This window comes from Leptinotarsa decemlineata, unplaced genomic scaffold (assembly GCF_025532065.1).
Source record: "Leptinotarsa decemlineata unplaced genomic scaffold, Ldec_3_MD MMD2_tig00026314_RagTag_RagTag, whole genome shotgun sequence".
Taxonomy (NCBI): Eukaryota; Metazoa; Arthropoda; class Insecta; order Coleoptera; family Chrysomelidae; genus Leptinotarsa; species Leptinotarsa decemlineata.
In genome coordinates this window covers 3,651,905-3,670,458 of record NW_027412684.1, presented here as the reverse complement: position 1 = coordinate 3,670,458, position 18,554 = coordinate 3,651,905, and the positions used below count along the sequence as shown (strand labels likewise).

The 18,554-nt window shown below is 34.5% G+C and overlaps 1 protein-coding gene across 2 annotated transcripts; it reads right to left on the bottom strand.

Annotated features, from left to right (window-relative positions):
- Positions 1–210: 210 nt before the first annotated feature.
- On the bottom strand, positions 211–16,578 carry LOC141485234 (putative odorant receptor 92a). Of its 2 annotated transcripts, XM_074181547.1 has the most exons (6): positions 16,364–16,571; positions 9,358–9,640; positions 6,279–6,378; positions 1,075–1,164; positions 860–1,012; positions 211–380 (listed from the first exon to the last, which is right to left on the bottom strand). In XM_074181547.1, exons 1-6 carry the CDS (start codon positions 16,542–16,544, stop codon positions 330–332), a joined length of 858 nt encoding a protein of 285 aa, XP_074037648.1. In that variant the 5' UTR covers positions 16,545–16,571; the 3' UTR covers positions 211–329. The 2 variants fall into 2 exon arrangements, with proteins under 2 accessions (XP_074037648.1, XP_074037649.1); XM_074181548.1 differs by lacking the exon at positions 1,075–1,164 and having other exon boundaries at positions 16,364–16,578.
- Positions 16,579–18,554: the final 1,976 nt, after the last annotated feature.

Sequence of the window (18,554 nt, the reverse complement as noted above, 5' to 3'; positions counted from 1 at the left end):
AGAAATCAATCAAGCCGCCCAGAACCGCTAATTAATTTTTGTTGTCGTTTCATAATTTCATAATATGTTTTTGTAATTTATACTTTCTTTAGTAATGATTTGAAATTGAATAAATAAAAATAATAATAGAGAATTTCGGATAAAAGTGTTTACCATCATAAAATGCTATCTCTGGGATTTCCGAAGATACTTGTAGTCAATAAACAGAAAGAATATGCTTGGGTATTTATTTCAGAATATCAAGGTGTCTCTAACAAACTATATAACCATGTGAATAGTAATTGTTACGGATTTCTTCTGAACGAGTCTAGCTGCATTCAATAAGATTTTTATGTGGACTGGTTCAGTAAGGTGACATATGAATAGGATGTTTTCACTATCTGAAATGAAAAATGAGTATTTCAGTTCAATTCTGGAATCCTGCCACCTCTTATCTCAACTCAATAGAACTAATGAAGAAACTATCAAACCGATAATGGAAAGTGAACTTTCCTTCGAGAAGCTTTCTCAAGCAACAATGATTATGTGAAGTGTACTATTCTGAATTTTACTAGTTCGGACTTCCATTGTCTAATATGATTTGAAATCTATGAAAGAACAAATAAAATCAGAATGAATAGCTGAAATACAATATTTTTAAAGTATTTGTAATCTTGAGGCAACTTTTATTCGATGTTCTAGAATAAGCTGGATTGGTGAAAATATTTCAAAGCACCGTCTAATATCGTTCTCTTACAAACTCACAGAGAAACAAAAATAACACAGGTTCATACTTTATTTCTTCTGATCAAAATGCTTCTCTCTGGAATTATTTATGTGTCAAAAATATAAAATATGGATAATGGGGTTTGATACTCACCATCACAAATAATGAATAATTGATATATCCAAAAGGAAAACGTAAGTATACTGGATTTTTGCATCGTGCTAATATAAAGTTAATGTCCTTCATCATCTTGAGATCACAAGTATACCATTTCGAAAAATACACTATCTCTTGCATATACTCTGTCTAAAATTGAAATTATATTTAAGTTGATCTTGATCTTGAATAAGTAAGTTGCTACTAGTTACTTTGTCAATCATTTTCTGCCCTGCATGACATAGTATAAATGATCCTGTTATATATCCCATCAGAAGCATAAAAGATCGAATGGACTTTTCCTGAGAACATGAATGCAAAATACACAAATCAAGCACAGGTCAATTATCAGTCACATCTGTAGAAAACTCTTGCTGAGGGATATATTTGATTAAAAGTAATAAGATGTTTCGAAACCGGTAATAAGATGATATCAACATTAGAATTTAATCTAATTTAGTTTTTTCTAAAGAAATGAACTTTAAACAGTCAAGCCAGACTTCCGTCGACCTTCAATTTTGGAATGGTCACACTTGCAGATCGGTTTCGGGCTCATTAGCCACTCGTTAGTGCAAGATAGTGACCATCATCGACCTAAAGTCAATGAAATTCCATAATTGAAAATCGCATAGCCCACTGACTAAAACGAAAGTTTTAGTCAGTGGGCTAAAAAGGGTAGGGGAGCTGGTCTCCAAACCTGGATGAAATCAGGATGACTCGTCAGCGATTTAGAGATGGCACTGAACAGTTAAATTTGAAGAACTTGTTCGAACTGTTCCAGTTCTTATCGAAAACCTGTTCTTTTTAACTGTTCATGTTCACCTATTCTTAAATTACGTCTCATCTTGCGTCATGGTCACTTTCCGAGTGGTTCCGAATTTCCGTACGTTCCTTCCATTCGCCTTGTTGTTCTAGTGTTTTATTTTAGTAACAGGCTGAATTTTGATGTAAAATAAATGAAAGATTAAGCCCTATTTGGATTTTTTTTCAATCATAGAGAAACAACTGCAACTAGCAACATGTGAAATTTGCAAGCAGGTTATTTCCTTCGAATCTTCCGTGACAAATTTAAAGCGTGATATGCTTAAAAAACACACCACGGTGAGAATTTTACCCACTAGAAAAACAGTGAAAACCCAACGTTGAGGAGAATTCACAGAGACAGGGACCTACAATTTTGCAACAGGTAGGTATTTAATTAATTCGTTTTGCATTTTTCATGTTCAAAATTTCATGGAAAACAATTATGACTTGTCAGTGCTCAGTGCAGTCGAGAGCACAGGTCACAGAGCGATCCCGTCATCCATTTCCAGCACCAACCTGCGCAAGCGTCTTTAGAATAGCCACTCACCGTCTGAACAAGTTCAGTTCAATGAGAAGAACAGGTTCACTGAACAGTTGACTGATACCTGTTCCGAAAAACCAGTTCGGTTCTTTTGGGCCCATCTCTATTCCGATTTTCAATTATGGAATATCATTGACTTATTAATATAAGTCAATAAGATGTTTTTCTTTTATTTTTGTAATGTACATGTATGTATCTATTTATATTTTATATATAGCAGAGTGCTCACGTTTGACTAGTCTGATAAAATTTCATAAGTGTTATGTAATGCAATGCAATTGTAAAATTTCAATGATGAATAAATTCTATTCTATTCTTTGGGTCGATAATGGTCACTATCTTGCACTGACGAGTGACTAAGGAGCCCGAAACCGGACTGAAAGTGTGCCTGTTCCAAAGTTGAAGGTCGACTCTTTCAGTTGTATTGGCAATTGCATATGCAGGAAATTTTCTGTGAAGATTCCTGCACTGACGCCTATCGGATATAATCCAACGCCCTTCGCGGTATTAGCCAAGGGAGTAGTTGTTTTATGATAGGCGTCAGTCCATTCAACCTACTGTGTAGGTGTATCTGAGACTGGCTTGAACATTTAAAGTTCATTTCTTCAGATTTGTTTACTGCCTGTCTTCAAACATAGCCCACTGACTAATAAGAAAATTTATTTTTTTGGAAAGAAAGTTTTTGGCTTTTTACTACTCCATCTTGATACAAAAAATGTGGGAATCTTTCAAAGAAAGGGGGGAAGCCATTAATTTTAAAAGAGATAACTCTATACAGAGATATGTAGAACATGCAAATAAGTACCTTTCAGACACAAGCTGGAAGAAAAAGCCCTCCTGAAACAGTTACTTTCATATAAACATTAAATTACACGATAGAAATATTCTTCCGAAACAAACACTTTTATGTGAACACTGAATTATACAAAAAACACTTTTCTCTACTCAGTTTGTATTCCAATCATTCGTTATGAAATTATATCAGATATCATTCACAGGATTTCTTCACAATTGTGATGTACGGTACTTTTTATCGTGGGTTTTGTATGGAAGAATTTACTACGTTTTAACAACCTGTTTATTCAAAATTAAAATACCAACTCCTCGATACACAAATCCAAAAACCACTCGTTCCATATATGAGTGTAAAAACTAATACATGCGCATGGCATTCATATATTAATATATATATACAGAGTGTATTTAAAAATATATCACATTTCTCCCCCTTTTTGATCTTGAATATGACGCAACTAATATTCCAATCTTTCAGGAGGTTTACGTTTACGAGAACCCCTACGGATCATAGTTCCTGTTGTGTCATTTTCATTTTCAAATTGGGTTTCAGGTGATCTAAACAAATCTGATAAACCTAATTGTTCATTTTTATCACTTTGTGGATGTTCGTTAGTTTTATTAGTTTCTACATGTTCACTATCACTACCACTCGTAGTGGTAGTGGAACCACTCGTTCCATATATGAGTGTAAAAACTAATACATGCGCATGGCATTCATATAGAATATATATACAGAGTGTATTTACAAATATATTACAAGAATATACTGAATGAATGGTAAAATTTCACTTACATGGAACACTGTCATCCTCACTGATAGACATCGATGTTTCACCGTAAGACACTTGCCTCAGGGTTCTACAGTACAAATCTGGATAATATTATAAGAACAAACATACGATTCATTCATAAATTACGATTTTTATGTCACGGAATAAGTTTGATCTACATATGTATCGATGACATCGTAATGACTTTCATTCATGTATTTCATTAAATCCCAGCCAAAAGGAATCTTGTTTAAATTGAAAGGATTATATTTTTAGTAGTGACTAATTTGATTCATGAATTGAACGAAGATCGTTTCGACAGAAGAGTTGAATTTTGTGAGATCCCTTCGGAACGCGACAATTGTAATCCAGTTTTGTTGTACACCACATGTTTCTCGTACGAATTTACCTTTTATCTGAATGGGCAAGTGGATAGAAAAAAACTTTCTATACTGGAGTGATTCAAATCCCAATATGGCACCACACCAAATTCACACTCTATATCCCCAAAGACTAAATGTATGGGTAGGAAATTTGGGGAAACATATTATTGGATCATTCTTTTCAAAACCGAACCTAAATGGTGAAAAATATTTCAGTTTGCTGAATAATCCAGTCATATGTCAAGCATCAACAACGCCATCCAGTAAGATCCTATTTAGCGAAATGGGAGAGACGGGTCTCTTTCTTATAGCATAGTACCAGTGCGCCGGGTCGCTAGATTAGAAGGAGAGGTTATATTCAGTGGCTTCCCATATTTCCCAATTTGAATCCACTGGACTTTTTCATGGTGATGATTGAAATCAAAAGTCAACGAGAGTCAGCCAAGTACTGTAGATAATTTATGTTAGGAAATTATCATGTTCTGTAGGCTACAAACGCCTGGTATTCTTAAGAATAGTACCTGATATTCTTAGGAATAGTAACAGAAGCTCGTTCGTGAATTTTATGCAAGTACATGATGCTAAGTCTTAACATTTGATAAAATAATGGTCTTTGTTCAATTTCATTCTGTTCGAAATTAAATAGAAACTTAAATAATTTTCTCACCTTTTTATATAAAGTGTCACTCGGCTATTTTCCTCATTTGCCTTGTGAATTTTGACGTATGGATTTTTCAATAGTCTTATTATCAAATGACTTATTCAGGTTGGTTCGTTTTAACTGAAATGCGCTGTATGTGACAGTAAGTCGGAAAATGTTTCCACAAAAGGTATTACATGGAAGTTTGATAGCCCATTTCCCCCTTATGGGAGATATGTAGGATCACATGGCGCGTTCGATGAAAACAGTTTTGAAGATTCAACACTTAGAAGTCGACCCTATGGAAGAAGTTCCACGAGCACTATCCTTCTGTACGAAGCAGAATTCATTGTTCCATATATCAGTTGATCCTAGTGATCCAGAGAAAATTACTCCTAATCATTTCCTGATTATTCGACCTGAAGGTATTCAGTCTGAAGAAGGTTACTCAATAACAAGCAGAAAGACATTTCTTCGACGACAGATAGAAGTGGCATGCTCCGTTTCGATGACAAAGAACCCCTAAATGATTAGAGAATGGAACGAGTGGAAGAAACATTTACTGGAAAAGTTCGAGCAGGTCGTGTACTTGCTAAGTAGAATTTGGAACTTCTGGCGTAAAATGAATCTAATGAAAACAGTTTTCCCTCGTCAGAACCGTGACCGCTAACCGAGTTGGCATCATCAGAGGATTACTAAAACTAATTCTAACGGTTATGTTGATGTTTTTATATGCATCTGGACGCATCATTGCATCACATAATGATATCAAAATAATTCCTAACTGCTACCTAATTGATACCTCATTTTCACCTGTTTTCTATCTGTAATTATATGAGAGTGCGAACACAGGGGTGTTAGAAATGAGACCTTCATCACTATTCATAAATCTCATGCCACATTTTGATTCCCAAACTTCCGAAGGCATCTTAAAACTTGTTATGTACCAGTGTAAATAATATCAAGCATTTCTCACTTATTCTGTGGCTGTTCTCTGTAGCATGTATTGCAACACTGGACTCCTCTGGTCTATGAAACTTAACATGTGAAACATGTTTCTTGTAGCGTGCTAATATAATTTGCTTAGCTTTTCCAGCATATTTTTCATCGCAGTCCTCACAGCGTATTTTGTAAATTCCAGACTCTTTCTTTTCTGCGGGGTTGCCCAACACATGTTGAGGGTACGAGCAGTTTTGAAAGTGCTTGGACGCAATTTGGAACTTCATTCAGGGTACACCTTCGAATCACCAGAGTTCTTATGTAGATTGCTCGTAGAAAAGTTTACTCATAAGAATGTAAAAGTAATAATTGTAGGAATCAGTGAAAACGATTTTTGTTTTGTTAATTTGAAGATTATTTGAAAAAATTACTACAGCTGGTGATCTATTGACCTTTCTTCAATTTATTGAGTGAGTAATCGAAGAATTCACCAATCTTGGTATTGATATATATTCAATGAGGATTGAAATAGAGTGGTTACCTTCATTATCTGATTTCCAATACATCCAATACAGATTGCTGCGCTGATGACGGCATGACCTTCATTAAGCATTGATATATAGCTCAAGTGTGATCCCATCCTGTGAAAAAATATTATTTATTTATTGGTAGTATTTTAATAAGAACAGACATTTACATCATTCAACTGAGCAATACTGAGCTTTTGTTAGATGAGAACTATAGCATTGCTTGAAGCGTACATAACGTATGCATTGCCAATCGCCGTAGCTTCAGCCTAACTATTTGAGAATTGCTCACATTTATTGAATATTCATTTTTTTAAATTATTTCAGGTTCATATCTAACTAGTCTTTCAATCCCTACATACATAGGTTAGGTTAGGTCCAAAGTGTGTGGGTCTGTTCGACCCTCCACCGCAACCCGCAAGGGTTTATTGTGGCTCACACATATTCACACTCGACCAAATAAACCCAGCTTCTTAACGAAGCCGATCAGTTTGTATGGTGAGTGGTCTTTCAGGTCAGATGGTAAGAGTACGGCTCTGCCGAACTCTAAAAACCTGATTCGGTGCCCAGCGGGGCAGGCACAAATATGTGCTCTGCTGTTTCATCATTTTCCAAGCATAGACATGTATCATTTATTATGATAATGACAATAATAAGCTTTATTTGAAAAACGTACAAATAAAGGCCTACGGGAGAATGATACTCTTAAATTTGAATGGAACACCCCGTATTTAGTAGCGTAATTTGACGCAGAAGTAGATTGCCTTCAAAACTATATAAGGGTTCCCTATACCTATCTCTTGTGTTTTTTACGCAAAGGCATTTTTATATTTTACTTATGAGTAATTTTTTATCTTTAAAATGAAACACGCTGTATTATGATGAAAAGCTTAAAACGCGTTTTAAAAACCTTTTTATTAAAGAATACGTAGATTCGCTAAAAATACAAGTTTAAATTTTTTAAAATAAGTAAAATGCAGGCAAATGTAAAAACTCAAATTTATTGCCAAATATTAAAAATCATTCTTCAAAATAAGAAAATGCATGTGTCTTAAATATACAAATTATTAATCAAACCATTATCATTGTTTCAACTAGTTTAAAATTATTGTCATTTTGAAATATTGTAAAATGAGAACTTATTCCCAGGAAGAATGAATTGATATGATTTTGATAATCGGTGAATGTGAAGAAAACTGTTTATTAGCGTTTATTAGCCCAAAGATATCCTAACAGATGTCATCCTAACAAGCGATCATGGAAAAAGTTGTTGCAGCTTTTCTGAAGAACATGCAGTGTATCTTATAATGTGCAAGAACGGCAAAAACCGGTTACTGGAAATGAGGAAAATGAATATTTAGTGATATTCTCTCTAATTGAACCCCTCAACGAAAAATATGTGAAACAACTGGAATAAGCAGACAGAGTGTCCAAAGAATGAATAACAATTACAAATTCAACCCGCATCGCATTCAACTACATCAACAGCTTTTTGAAGAAGTTTATGATCGACGACTGAATTTTTGTTCATGGGTTTTAGAAAAGTTTAGTGATGAAGACTTTTTTTTTATTTATGTGCTTTTTTTCGATGAGTCAACTTTTCATTACAACGGATTAGTTAACAGAATAACTTTCACTACTAGAGTGACGAAAACCCTAATAATTTTTGAACCCTTGATCACCAGCACAGATTGTCTGTTAATGTGTGGGGTGGAATAATTGGAACGCAAGTCGTAGGTCCTTACTTTTTTGATGGTCATTTAAACGGCGTCATGTTTCTCCGATGTATTAGGGATAATTTGCCTATGCTGTTGGAAAGTATAACTCCTAATATTCGTCAACGAATGTGGATGCAGATAGATGAGATGATGCTCCTGCACACTTTGACACACGTGTTAGAAACGAATTAGATCGACAATATCCAAATAGACGGATAAGGCGAGGAGGTCCACAGAACTGGCAAGCCAGGTCTCCGAACCTTACAAGTCCCGACTATTTTTTATGGGGATATATCAAAAGTATTGTTCACGATACACCGCCAACGACACCTCGGGATATGAAAGTACGAATAAGAAAAGCATTTCGTTCCAATGCAAAATATGTTATCCAGAGTTCGCCTATGCATTGAGAATAATGGACACCATTCTGAGCATTTATTAAAATAATAAACTATTTCAGATTCTGGATTTTTCGATAAAATGACTTCAAAAATGCTTAAGATGAAAAAATTACTCATAAGTAAAATAAAAATATTGCATTAAAAATTTCATGTGGTAGTTAACTTACACCTTTGAGCTAAGCAGTACATTTAATCGCGAGCAGCTCGTTACACGTTACAGGGTGAAAACAATTTTTAAATTATGGTCTATATTTTTAAATTTCTCAAAATTTCTCAGAAACTGTCAGTTTTAAGTATGGGAAATATAAAAGTAACTCACCTTTATTTTATCTATAGTATCTAAAAATATAAAAAATATAGGGTGTTCCATAAAAAAAATATAACTTTGGTATGTAACTTTTTTGGGAGTCACCCTATGTATTTTAAAATAATTTTCAAATATGCTCCTCATGGACCCACATGTGACTGTGCTAAAAGTTTTTCCCTAACTCTCTTCATTTCTCGTAGAAATACCGAGGCGTTTATTTTTGGACGAATAGGTCATGAAGTGACTAATGATACATTATAAATATATATGGAACCCCAAAACCAAAGCATTCGTGATCCAGCACAAGTCGACGCTGTTTTAGACTCTAATTTCTTGCTTGCAGTGATAGACTGAAGACGATTTTTCATTCGTCTGTCATTGTTGAGGCTTGGTTTTGCAACCGACTGCCGTAGGGGGCATTGAAAAAGCAAATTTGAGATTTCTATAGATTTCAGACGTAGTTATAATAAATTTCATTGAAGAGGTAGCACCTTTCGATGTTACTTTACTCTATTTATAATAAATGTAAGCTATCATCGGCAGTTTTGAAGCTAAAAGCCTGTCACTACACGAATATTTTTAGCAAATAAACATTGCAAACAAAAACCCTTTCTCGAACAGACGTTATTAAAAAAATTATCAAAAGTTCAATATATTCCAAGCTCACCTGAGTATACGTTGCTGATAATTAATGCACTGCCTCAGTTTCTTAAACTTCATCTTGGTGTCATTTTCTTCGCAAATCGAATGTAAAAGAACTTCAAAATGGTCCACATGACTAAGTATCAGTGTTGTTGAATTGTGAATAATGAGTATAATACAAATCATAGAGCCAAATGTGCCAAAAGCTGATAACAATTGAATGATATTGATAACAATCAATACTGGTAAAGTAGGGGTTCCATTTGGCCGCCAAATTGGTCCAAGCGTTCCACAGACTTCATGATGGACTGTGTCATGAAACATAAGGATTTATTTATTTTAGAAGCAGTTTTGAAGTGGTTTGGGAGATATTTATCCTTTTCAAAAGATTACAAAAAGAATTCTACTGATTTGACTCGGAACCTCGGGCATGAAATTAATCTATTCTCCCCACCAGAACAAAAGTGTTGTTTCTCGATACCGTTTCGCTAAGCAAGTTAACATCTTCAGGGGATGACTAGACTAAATTATACGGTTATGTGGTTAATTTTTCATATGTATCTGAACGCACCATCACCTTACGTAAGTCATTAGATTAATTTCTAGAATTACTCATTGTGTTATATTGCCATTGTTTTAAATGTTATTTACTACTACAACGTGTTGTTTGGAATGTCACGTTTATTGTTGTTCATGGATCTCATTTCAAATTTTTGTATTTCTAAATTCTCGAAGCTTCTTGACATGTACCACAGTCAATTATTTCAAGCATTCATCAAGCATTCAGTGCTGGTTCTCTAAGGCATATTAAATGACACTAAACTTCGCTGAGCTATGAAACCGAATATGTGAAGCATGTTCCTTGTAGGGAGCTATTATACTCCGCTTACTATGACCAACATATTTTTTATCGCAATTCTCATAGCTTAATTCGTAAATCCCGGATTATCCCTCTTCTGCCATTTCGTCTTTTAGGTACCCAACACTTGAAGTATACGAGCAGTTTTGAAAGCCGTTTTCATTTTCAATTTTTCCAATATTTCGACTTATTGGTTTATTTTGGTTCATATGGAAGAACAACAAATTGTAAGCCTTCGTCTTTCTGAATTTTTGTTTCCTAATTAACTTATTCAATACGTTCGAAGGATACCCGCTACTTTCAGCTATTTCCTTGATAACTTTTGTGTCAATATCATATCAAGTGAACTTTATATTTAGGGATCCTCCACCTTGGATAATCTAACTCTCTTGCTTCCATTTCAATATATCTACTCATGAACGGAATAGCGATGAAAGACAGCAACGGATATCATTTACCATATCCATTACTGTACCCGTACCCTGTTTCGCTGTTTAAGAAAACAGTTTGCAAAATGAAAGCGAGTCTTCTTTGAAATTCATTTTTTGTGGATATATATCCAAAAATAACAAGAAGAAAGCAATTCTGTTCCAAGCACATTGGCATGAGCCTTAGGTACTGATGTAGGCTATTCCAGATCACTATTTTCGTGATCGACAGGTCGACAGGTCCATCAGATAATGATCACATACATATTATATATAAAATGTATTCAGATAAAGTAAAAAAGACGAATAAGTTCGAGTAAGGTAAAGGAACCATTAACTGACACTTCAAGGAAAAAAATCGATCAAATTTTATATCTCCGAACATTCAACAAATAGGCAGTAGCGGCTCATTGCAAATTCATATTTTAATGTCCTTAAATGATGTATTGTATGATGATGATTTTTCAAAAAGTTTATTCAATTTTTTTCACTTAGTAACATACAGAGCTATATTTTCTCCGATAACATGGAATAACCAATAAATGAACCAATAACTGACACCTTCGAGCAAATATATTGAAATAGATTTATTCTTTCATTGTATTAACAATTCAAACATAATCTGAATATTCAAGAAATTCTGGTAAACGAAATGTTCCTCTTTCATTGATCTCAGATGAAGACGATGACAAAACTCTTCTTTTGACTTTTTTAATTTTTTCCTTTACTGTTTTTGTTTCATTTCCCTTTGTAGTTTTCTATCCTATTGGGCTTTTTCATTATCTTCTTTGATTTTTTGTTTCTTCAAGTGATATTCTTTCCATCTGGTAGATGTTGCTACTGCTGGCAACTTTTCTTTCGATCTCTTTTTCACCTCGTTTTTATCTGACAGGCCAAAACAACAAACATATTTTGGAATTTGAAATGAGTTGGTACATTTTTGAGTGGTGTTACTTCCTCATGATTAATAACAGATGAAGATGGTTGGGGCTCTCGAATATTGGCAGACGGGATGATTTGTTTCTCATCTGGTGTTTCAATTTCAATTGGTTCTGTAGCCCCGTTCATTTCTAAATATTGCCTTTCTGTTGCTTGCTCGGTCTCATAGGGAATGGTGATTTTCGTGACATCTTTTTCATTGTCCTTTTTTATCTGCCTCCAAACAAAAAAGGGATGTTCGAAATTTCGAGTTTGAAGTCGTAATTTCAAAATTTTGAGATAAAAGTCGAAATTTTGAGATTAAAGTCGAAATTTCGGAATAAAAGTCGAATTTTCTAGATTCAAAGTCGTATTTCCAAGAAACAAATAATAAAAATATGTGGCCCTTCTGCGCTTCCGTAGAAACCAATACCTGACAGAGATGTCAGCTACTAGAACAGAGAGTAATTTCGATATGTCTCAACCGCCAATGTGTTTCACATCAAAAAGGAATTTATTTAACCTATTTGTCACTACTTTTCTATTGGAAATTGACGAAATTGACATTCATGTCAAATAATGGATACTCAATAATCTTATGGTACTCCTTAGCTGACACCCCTCTTCTAACTCCAAAATTCATCAGTAAGTGATTAGATTTGACACAGTTGCATCTCTAAGATCTTTATTGATAGTAGTAAATAACAAACTTGCCTGCAATCATCAATTTATGTCAGCAAACGGTTAATTACTATTTTATTGTCCTCAACAATTTTATTGAGGAAAACCGCTTCACAAGCCACAGAATGAATGTTTTATTAGAAAATTGAAATGTTTTTGAGACAATTCATTGTGGAGAAAGAAGCAGCGGAGCTAACCGCGGCACTAAAATAGTTCAGAATTACTTTTGATACATCCAGCATTGCCGTTATTAGTTAATATTGCTTATTTTTTGACGTTCAGTATGAAAGTGTCAGTTATAGGGGGTATGTCAGAAATGGGTTCCATTACCTTATTCGGGATTTAATATCCAACAAGATGGCAAAACTGGCGCTGACTCAACAACGCGTTTTTGAGGAACAGTGAAATACTAATTTAAATCAATTTTTATATACGACAGCGAAAACTGATTTCCAATCACAACAAAAAAGAATCAAAATTCATGTAGTCGAAATGAAGTACTGTAGAACTGCCAAAGTTGTCAGCAGAATAGAAACGAAACCGTACGAGAAGAACTACAAACCGAAAGAGTATGTGCTCTGGTGTTTAAAAATGTGATATTCAAAAAACACAGTTTAATGTGTGTGCATCACGTCCGAAGATGCTGTTGTATAGCGAAATATGTGTCGCCGTTTTGTAAACTTTCAAGTAAGTCTGTTTTTTGAATACGCTGGGGTGTTTACTCATCTTTCGAAACGCACACATTGCCTTCTGAAACTTCAAGTATCTGCATAATATGTTGATTTAAACGACAGTGACCTAAGAGTAGGCCTGTTAAACAATATCCCTGCCATAGTATAATAATTATTTGGTAATATAGAGTTTGACAAATCTAGCTGTGCTTCTTGCGCGAACGATAAAAAGAGATGGTAACTGTCCACACTACTAACAACTTTCATCAGGAAGTACAATCGAATAATATATCGAATAATAAATCGGATAATAAATTCGGCAAGTGTTGACAACTACAAGGGATCCTTATTTCTTTTTTTTTTTGTGCAGGTTGAAAATGATTGAAGATTATGAGTTATATATGTAAATAATAGATACGTACATTCTCATCAACAGGAAATGAATGAACTCACAACGGGTAATGATACATAATTGAATGCATAGTTACTATATAGAAATGATTATGAAACATAGCAGGTAGATAATCTATAAAACATTGCTGGCAATATTGATAATAACATACATTTTAGATACATTTTATATATTTTATACATTTTATATATATTGCCTGACGATTATAACATGATTTTTCGTCAGGAAGTGTTTCGAATCCGGATGGACTACCATCTTCATATTCTTGTTCCGATGCAGTGTCGCTATCCTCATCATATAAATTAATAATCAAATCATCCACGATGATGTCTATCATGGAATCATTTGACATAATATCATCCTCAAATTTCTTTGCCCGTTCACAACGAGATTTCCATCGGTCAGAAGAAAACTGTTAAAAAAATCGTTGCAATATTGCACGACATCGTTGAAATTACATTTTTTCGTCGCCACGTAATCTTTCAGTCCAGACCGAACCAACTCTGTTGGATTCAAATCCGGGTGATATAGCGATAATCGTACAACGTTGTGATTTGCTGATGATAAGAGCATTTCATACTGCTTGAATTTTAGCTTATAGTTGTTTATGAGGGCGTATAATTCAGGTTTCAGCATTTTTTTATTCAAATGGAATATTCCTCTCTGATAAACATGACTAGCATATCGGCTTTTTTGGTCGATGTCGCATTATGTCGATTTGTTTATATAGAAGGATTATCGATCACCACAATGCTTCTTAACGGCAAATTCGGAATCAAACTGTTCTGACACTCATTTCGTATAATTATCAAAATTCATCTCGTTGTGATAATCACCTGTAGGTATTACAATTTGATTTCGATCTAATGTAAGCATTAGGCACAAACCCATTTTCACCATCCGCATGTATTATTATGATCAGACGTTGCTCTTTACTAACAAGTTTTTTCACACCTTCCATGGTGTGTACCGTGAATATATGTTTCATCCATAGAAATGATAGGTCGGCATTCTTCTCTATAGGTCCGCATTTTCTTCAAGAATGATATCCTAAGTAGTCCTATCCTAAGACCACCGTGCTACCCTGATAGTCAATATCTCGTATAATAGTTTTATGAATTTCCCTAACCGTATAGGAACTTCTTTCGCTTTGATATATATATAGAAATTGATTATGCATCTGCGTTAAATTGAAAAATCAGCATCATCCATCACAATTTTGGAATTTCTGAAACATCTCTTTTTATCCCGAGTCGGAAATGTATTTTAATTGCCATTTTCATTTTTTTTTATCTCTAATTTGATTTTTCGTACAGTTCGTACGAAAACCCCTGTGGCCTCAGCTACTCGTTTTTAAACCTTCAAAGTTAAAAAACACTATTGGTTACAACTTTATTTATTATTCCTATTTCCTTTGCAAAAGGAATTCTTAATATGCCTGCTGGGGCTCCCGCTTGCATAAATCTCCCCACACAGCACATGTACATCTTATGTACGTCCAATGAACGTTCATTCTGGATATTCAAAACATCCATTGGACATCCCTTACTGTACGTAAAACATCCAGTGGACGTCCAGTGGAGACCCATACGGCACCACTTTGGACATCCAAAGGACGTCCTTTAAGAACGTCCGTTGGACGTACTTGTACATCCATTGGGATTACTTTGGACAGCCAATGAACGTCCATATTGTCTCCAAAAGAAGAACGGTGGACATACATTGGACGTCACTCAAAAAGCACTCATAGTACATCCAATGGCCGTCCGACTTTGGACATAAAATGGACCTGCCTTGAATATACAGTACGTCCATTATACGTCCATATCTTGACGTACAGTGGATGTCCTCACAACATCCATGGACGTTTGGACTTGAGCCGGACGTAAAACGGACATCCATTGGATGTCGTGTGCTGTGTGGGTCAATACGTTGCTCACAATTTATTTGCTTTGTCCACTGAAAATATTGTTTTTTAATTTGATGTTCGAAGACATTTTCAAAATCTACAATTGATTCATAGTTCACCACACAAAATAATTTCTTCACCTACTGTACCAACACGATATTCACTACACGAGTTCCTCGATGTTAATGAGCTCTCACCTCACTCCACCGGCTTATCTACTGCGCATTCAATATTCTGTTCAGGTGTTCAGTGTTTGTTTGGTCTCTAGCAATGTCAAGGACAAGTTCTGGTTCGATGAAACTACTTGCAGACAAAGTTATAAGGGATAGTAAACTAGTGAAAGAAGTGCGACAATTGTAAAGTGAACGTGAAGTGTAATTGATTGATTACAGTTTTGAATCATTAAGTAATATTACTGAATTAGATTAAGCGTATTACTTATTTATTATCAAGGAGATATGTGGAAACAATGCTACGTGAAAGGTGTTGCCTACTAGCTCACCACGTTTTTCGTTCAGCTGTTCACAAGTAGATATTTCCGATAGCGCAGTCAAGAAATAAGCAGTTATACCCATTATTACATAAACGAGCATTACAATTGTATGGATTTCTCCTCGTTTCTGTGCTTCTTCGAAATTTGAGGGTTTGCCAAATTCCGTAAAATCAACAATGCTGCTGCAAATACTGAGCCACTTTCTGTGGTGCAGTCTGAATAAAAGGCAAGATATAATGAAGCTACTGAAGTTGACAATAACTGCTACATCTTCGCTTACATTAACGTCAGTTTTATCTGCAAAATTATTGGTAAAATGTGGTCATGTAGTCCCATTACCTATTAGTTATTATCATAACAGGCGACCAAGAAAATTAACATTCTAGGAGCTGGTATTTTACGACCTGATTAAATTAAATTCGAGAACGATCATCTTTCAAAAAATTTTTTTGTCGCCGCCTTCGAAAAGGCGACGACAAAAAAATAAGGTTAAGTTATCAATGTCACAAACTATGGACTTTTGCTGATCTTATTTACTTTTCACGATTTCAACAGAGACGCAATGGATACGTTCATTAAAACCTATCAATCCAAATGACTTGAAAATAAATTGTAAACAATTCCATATATACATTGATTTATTAAAAAAAATCTACTCACTTTTGAATGTCAGCACCAAATGCACCAATCCTTCAAGCAAAACAGATGAATAAATTAACATAATCAATGTAAACTTTATATAAGAAACCCATTTATTGCCAAATTTAGTTGGTAAACAATAGGTCAACTGAAGAGTTTTCAAACAGATATAGAAGGCTTGGCCTTTCTTTGGTTCGAACATTCTGATTCACTTCACTGATGTTTGACTGTCCTACTGAGTAACTATATGTCACAGTATCCACATGTTGCCAATCGATCTACTCATCCAAAGAGAATTCTTTATAGCATTCAAACATGTTCATTATTTCATGAATTTTGAAAAAGCTAATGACAAAAGTTAAAATATCTAGTAAGAAATAAATGATGATTAACCATAAGGTACCTATCAGTTTCACGAGCAAATTAACGGAATATATACTTTTAGAAAGCCAAATGTAATTGAAGGTTGAAAAATAAAATGAAACAGTTCAGGTCACCCTATTGGATCGTAATTATCATAAAAAAGTAATAAAATTTCAAATAACGTAAAGGAATATAAAAGTAGACCTGGTGCTGTGTACCTAAGAGCATATGGAAAATAATGCAATCTCACAGAAAATCGTAACAAGAATCTACCTTCCACGATTATACTTCCTGGGCAACATGGAGGCCATATCATAGCATGGTGCCAAATATACAGTATGATTTGCACGATGAAAAATATGAAGTGTCGGGACTCCTTAAAAATATGAAATAAAAATTACTTAGAATTACAAGAAACTGAACTCAGGTAAAGGTGGCGAAACAAAAAACAGACCATTCTGCCGATGATTAAAGTAGATTTAAAATTTAATGTCGTTATTACTCATTCCCACTCAGACCGTTAATCAAAAAAAAAATTCACGTCCACAAAATTATAATCGATACTCACTTGTGTACTGCATGAAATAGGCCATAAAACCTTTAGAAACAGAAAATTCTTTGAAACGAATGTTAGTGACAAAAAAGTGCCGAAGAATAAAAATTTGTGTTTCGTTGTTTGAAAATGGACATGAAGTTGAGAAACGATTTTGTAAAATATTTTGCAATGTTGCAACATGAATAAGTAGAAAAAAGTACTGAAGAAGACATGTTTAAAGATCATTTGAACGCCATACCTACATTTGAATACACCTGTAGTACTGCTCATTAGTTTTCTTTGCATCTCCATTTTGGTAAACTATCGACAATTAATTCGATTATGCCCATCACTACTTGAGATCGTTGGCTGAAAGTCTCATAAAGATTTCTGAGGGTTACAGACAGTTATTCTTAGTTATTTTGAATATACACATTGTGTGTAACATTCAGTATGAGAAATATTTTCAAGACAAAGTTATGGATTTGAAGGTGTTCAAAGAAAACTAAGAAATAATCAAAAATGTTTGAAGTTTACTTACAGAACATTACAAGTTAGCAAAATAATTGATCAAAGTATTCCTAACTATATTATTATTATTAACATGCACATTTTGCATATTTGGTGGCTCATTGATATTGACTAGATTAATAAATGCCTCTTGTTCAGCATTAATTTCAGGCACTGGTTCATTTTTGTCGCATGCAATGTTATGGAATACAGCTGTAGCAACTATCATGGTTTGAACTGAATCTAAAGATACTCTCATTCCCATAGAAAGTGCTGGGAATCTACGCTTCCAAACTCCAATTTGTATCTCTACAACATTGCGCGTTCTGATCTGGGATTCGTTGAGTAAGGCCTCTGCTTCGGTTCTCACTTCTTGAAGGGGGTTATAAGGTACAGCTTTAAAACATAAGCACTATCCCCCAATATAACAGAGTCACCATATAATCCATTCTCAAATGATTGGTATAATCTATAATTTTTAAAAATGTGCGACTCATGAGATGATCCAGGCCATCTAGCAACAATATTCCTGATTTTCAAATTTGCATCAGCAACAGTTTGGACATTTAATGAAAAGAACTGTTTACGGTTACGAAAAATGTCTGCATTGTCTCCTCCAGGCGATTGTATTCTTACATGAGTTCCATCAATTGCTCTAATGCACATTGGGAATTTAGCTATATCATAGAATGATTGCCGTACAATGGGAATTTCTTCGTTTTCTGGCATTGATATATATTGTGCTCCTAACGATGCAAGTGCCGCACTCACTTTTCTAACAACTCTGCAGGCTGTAGATTTACT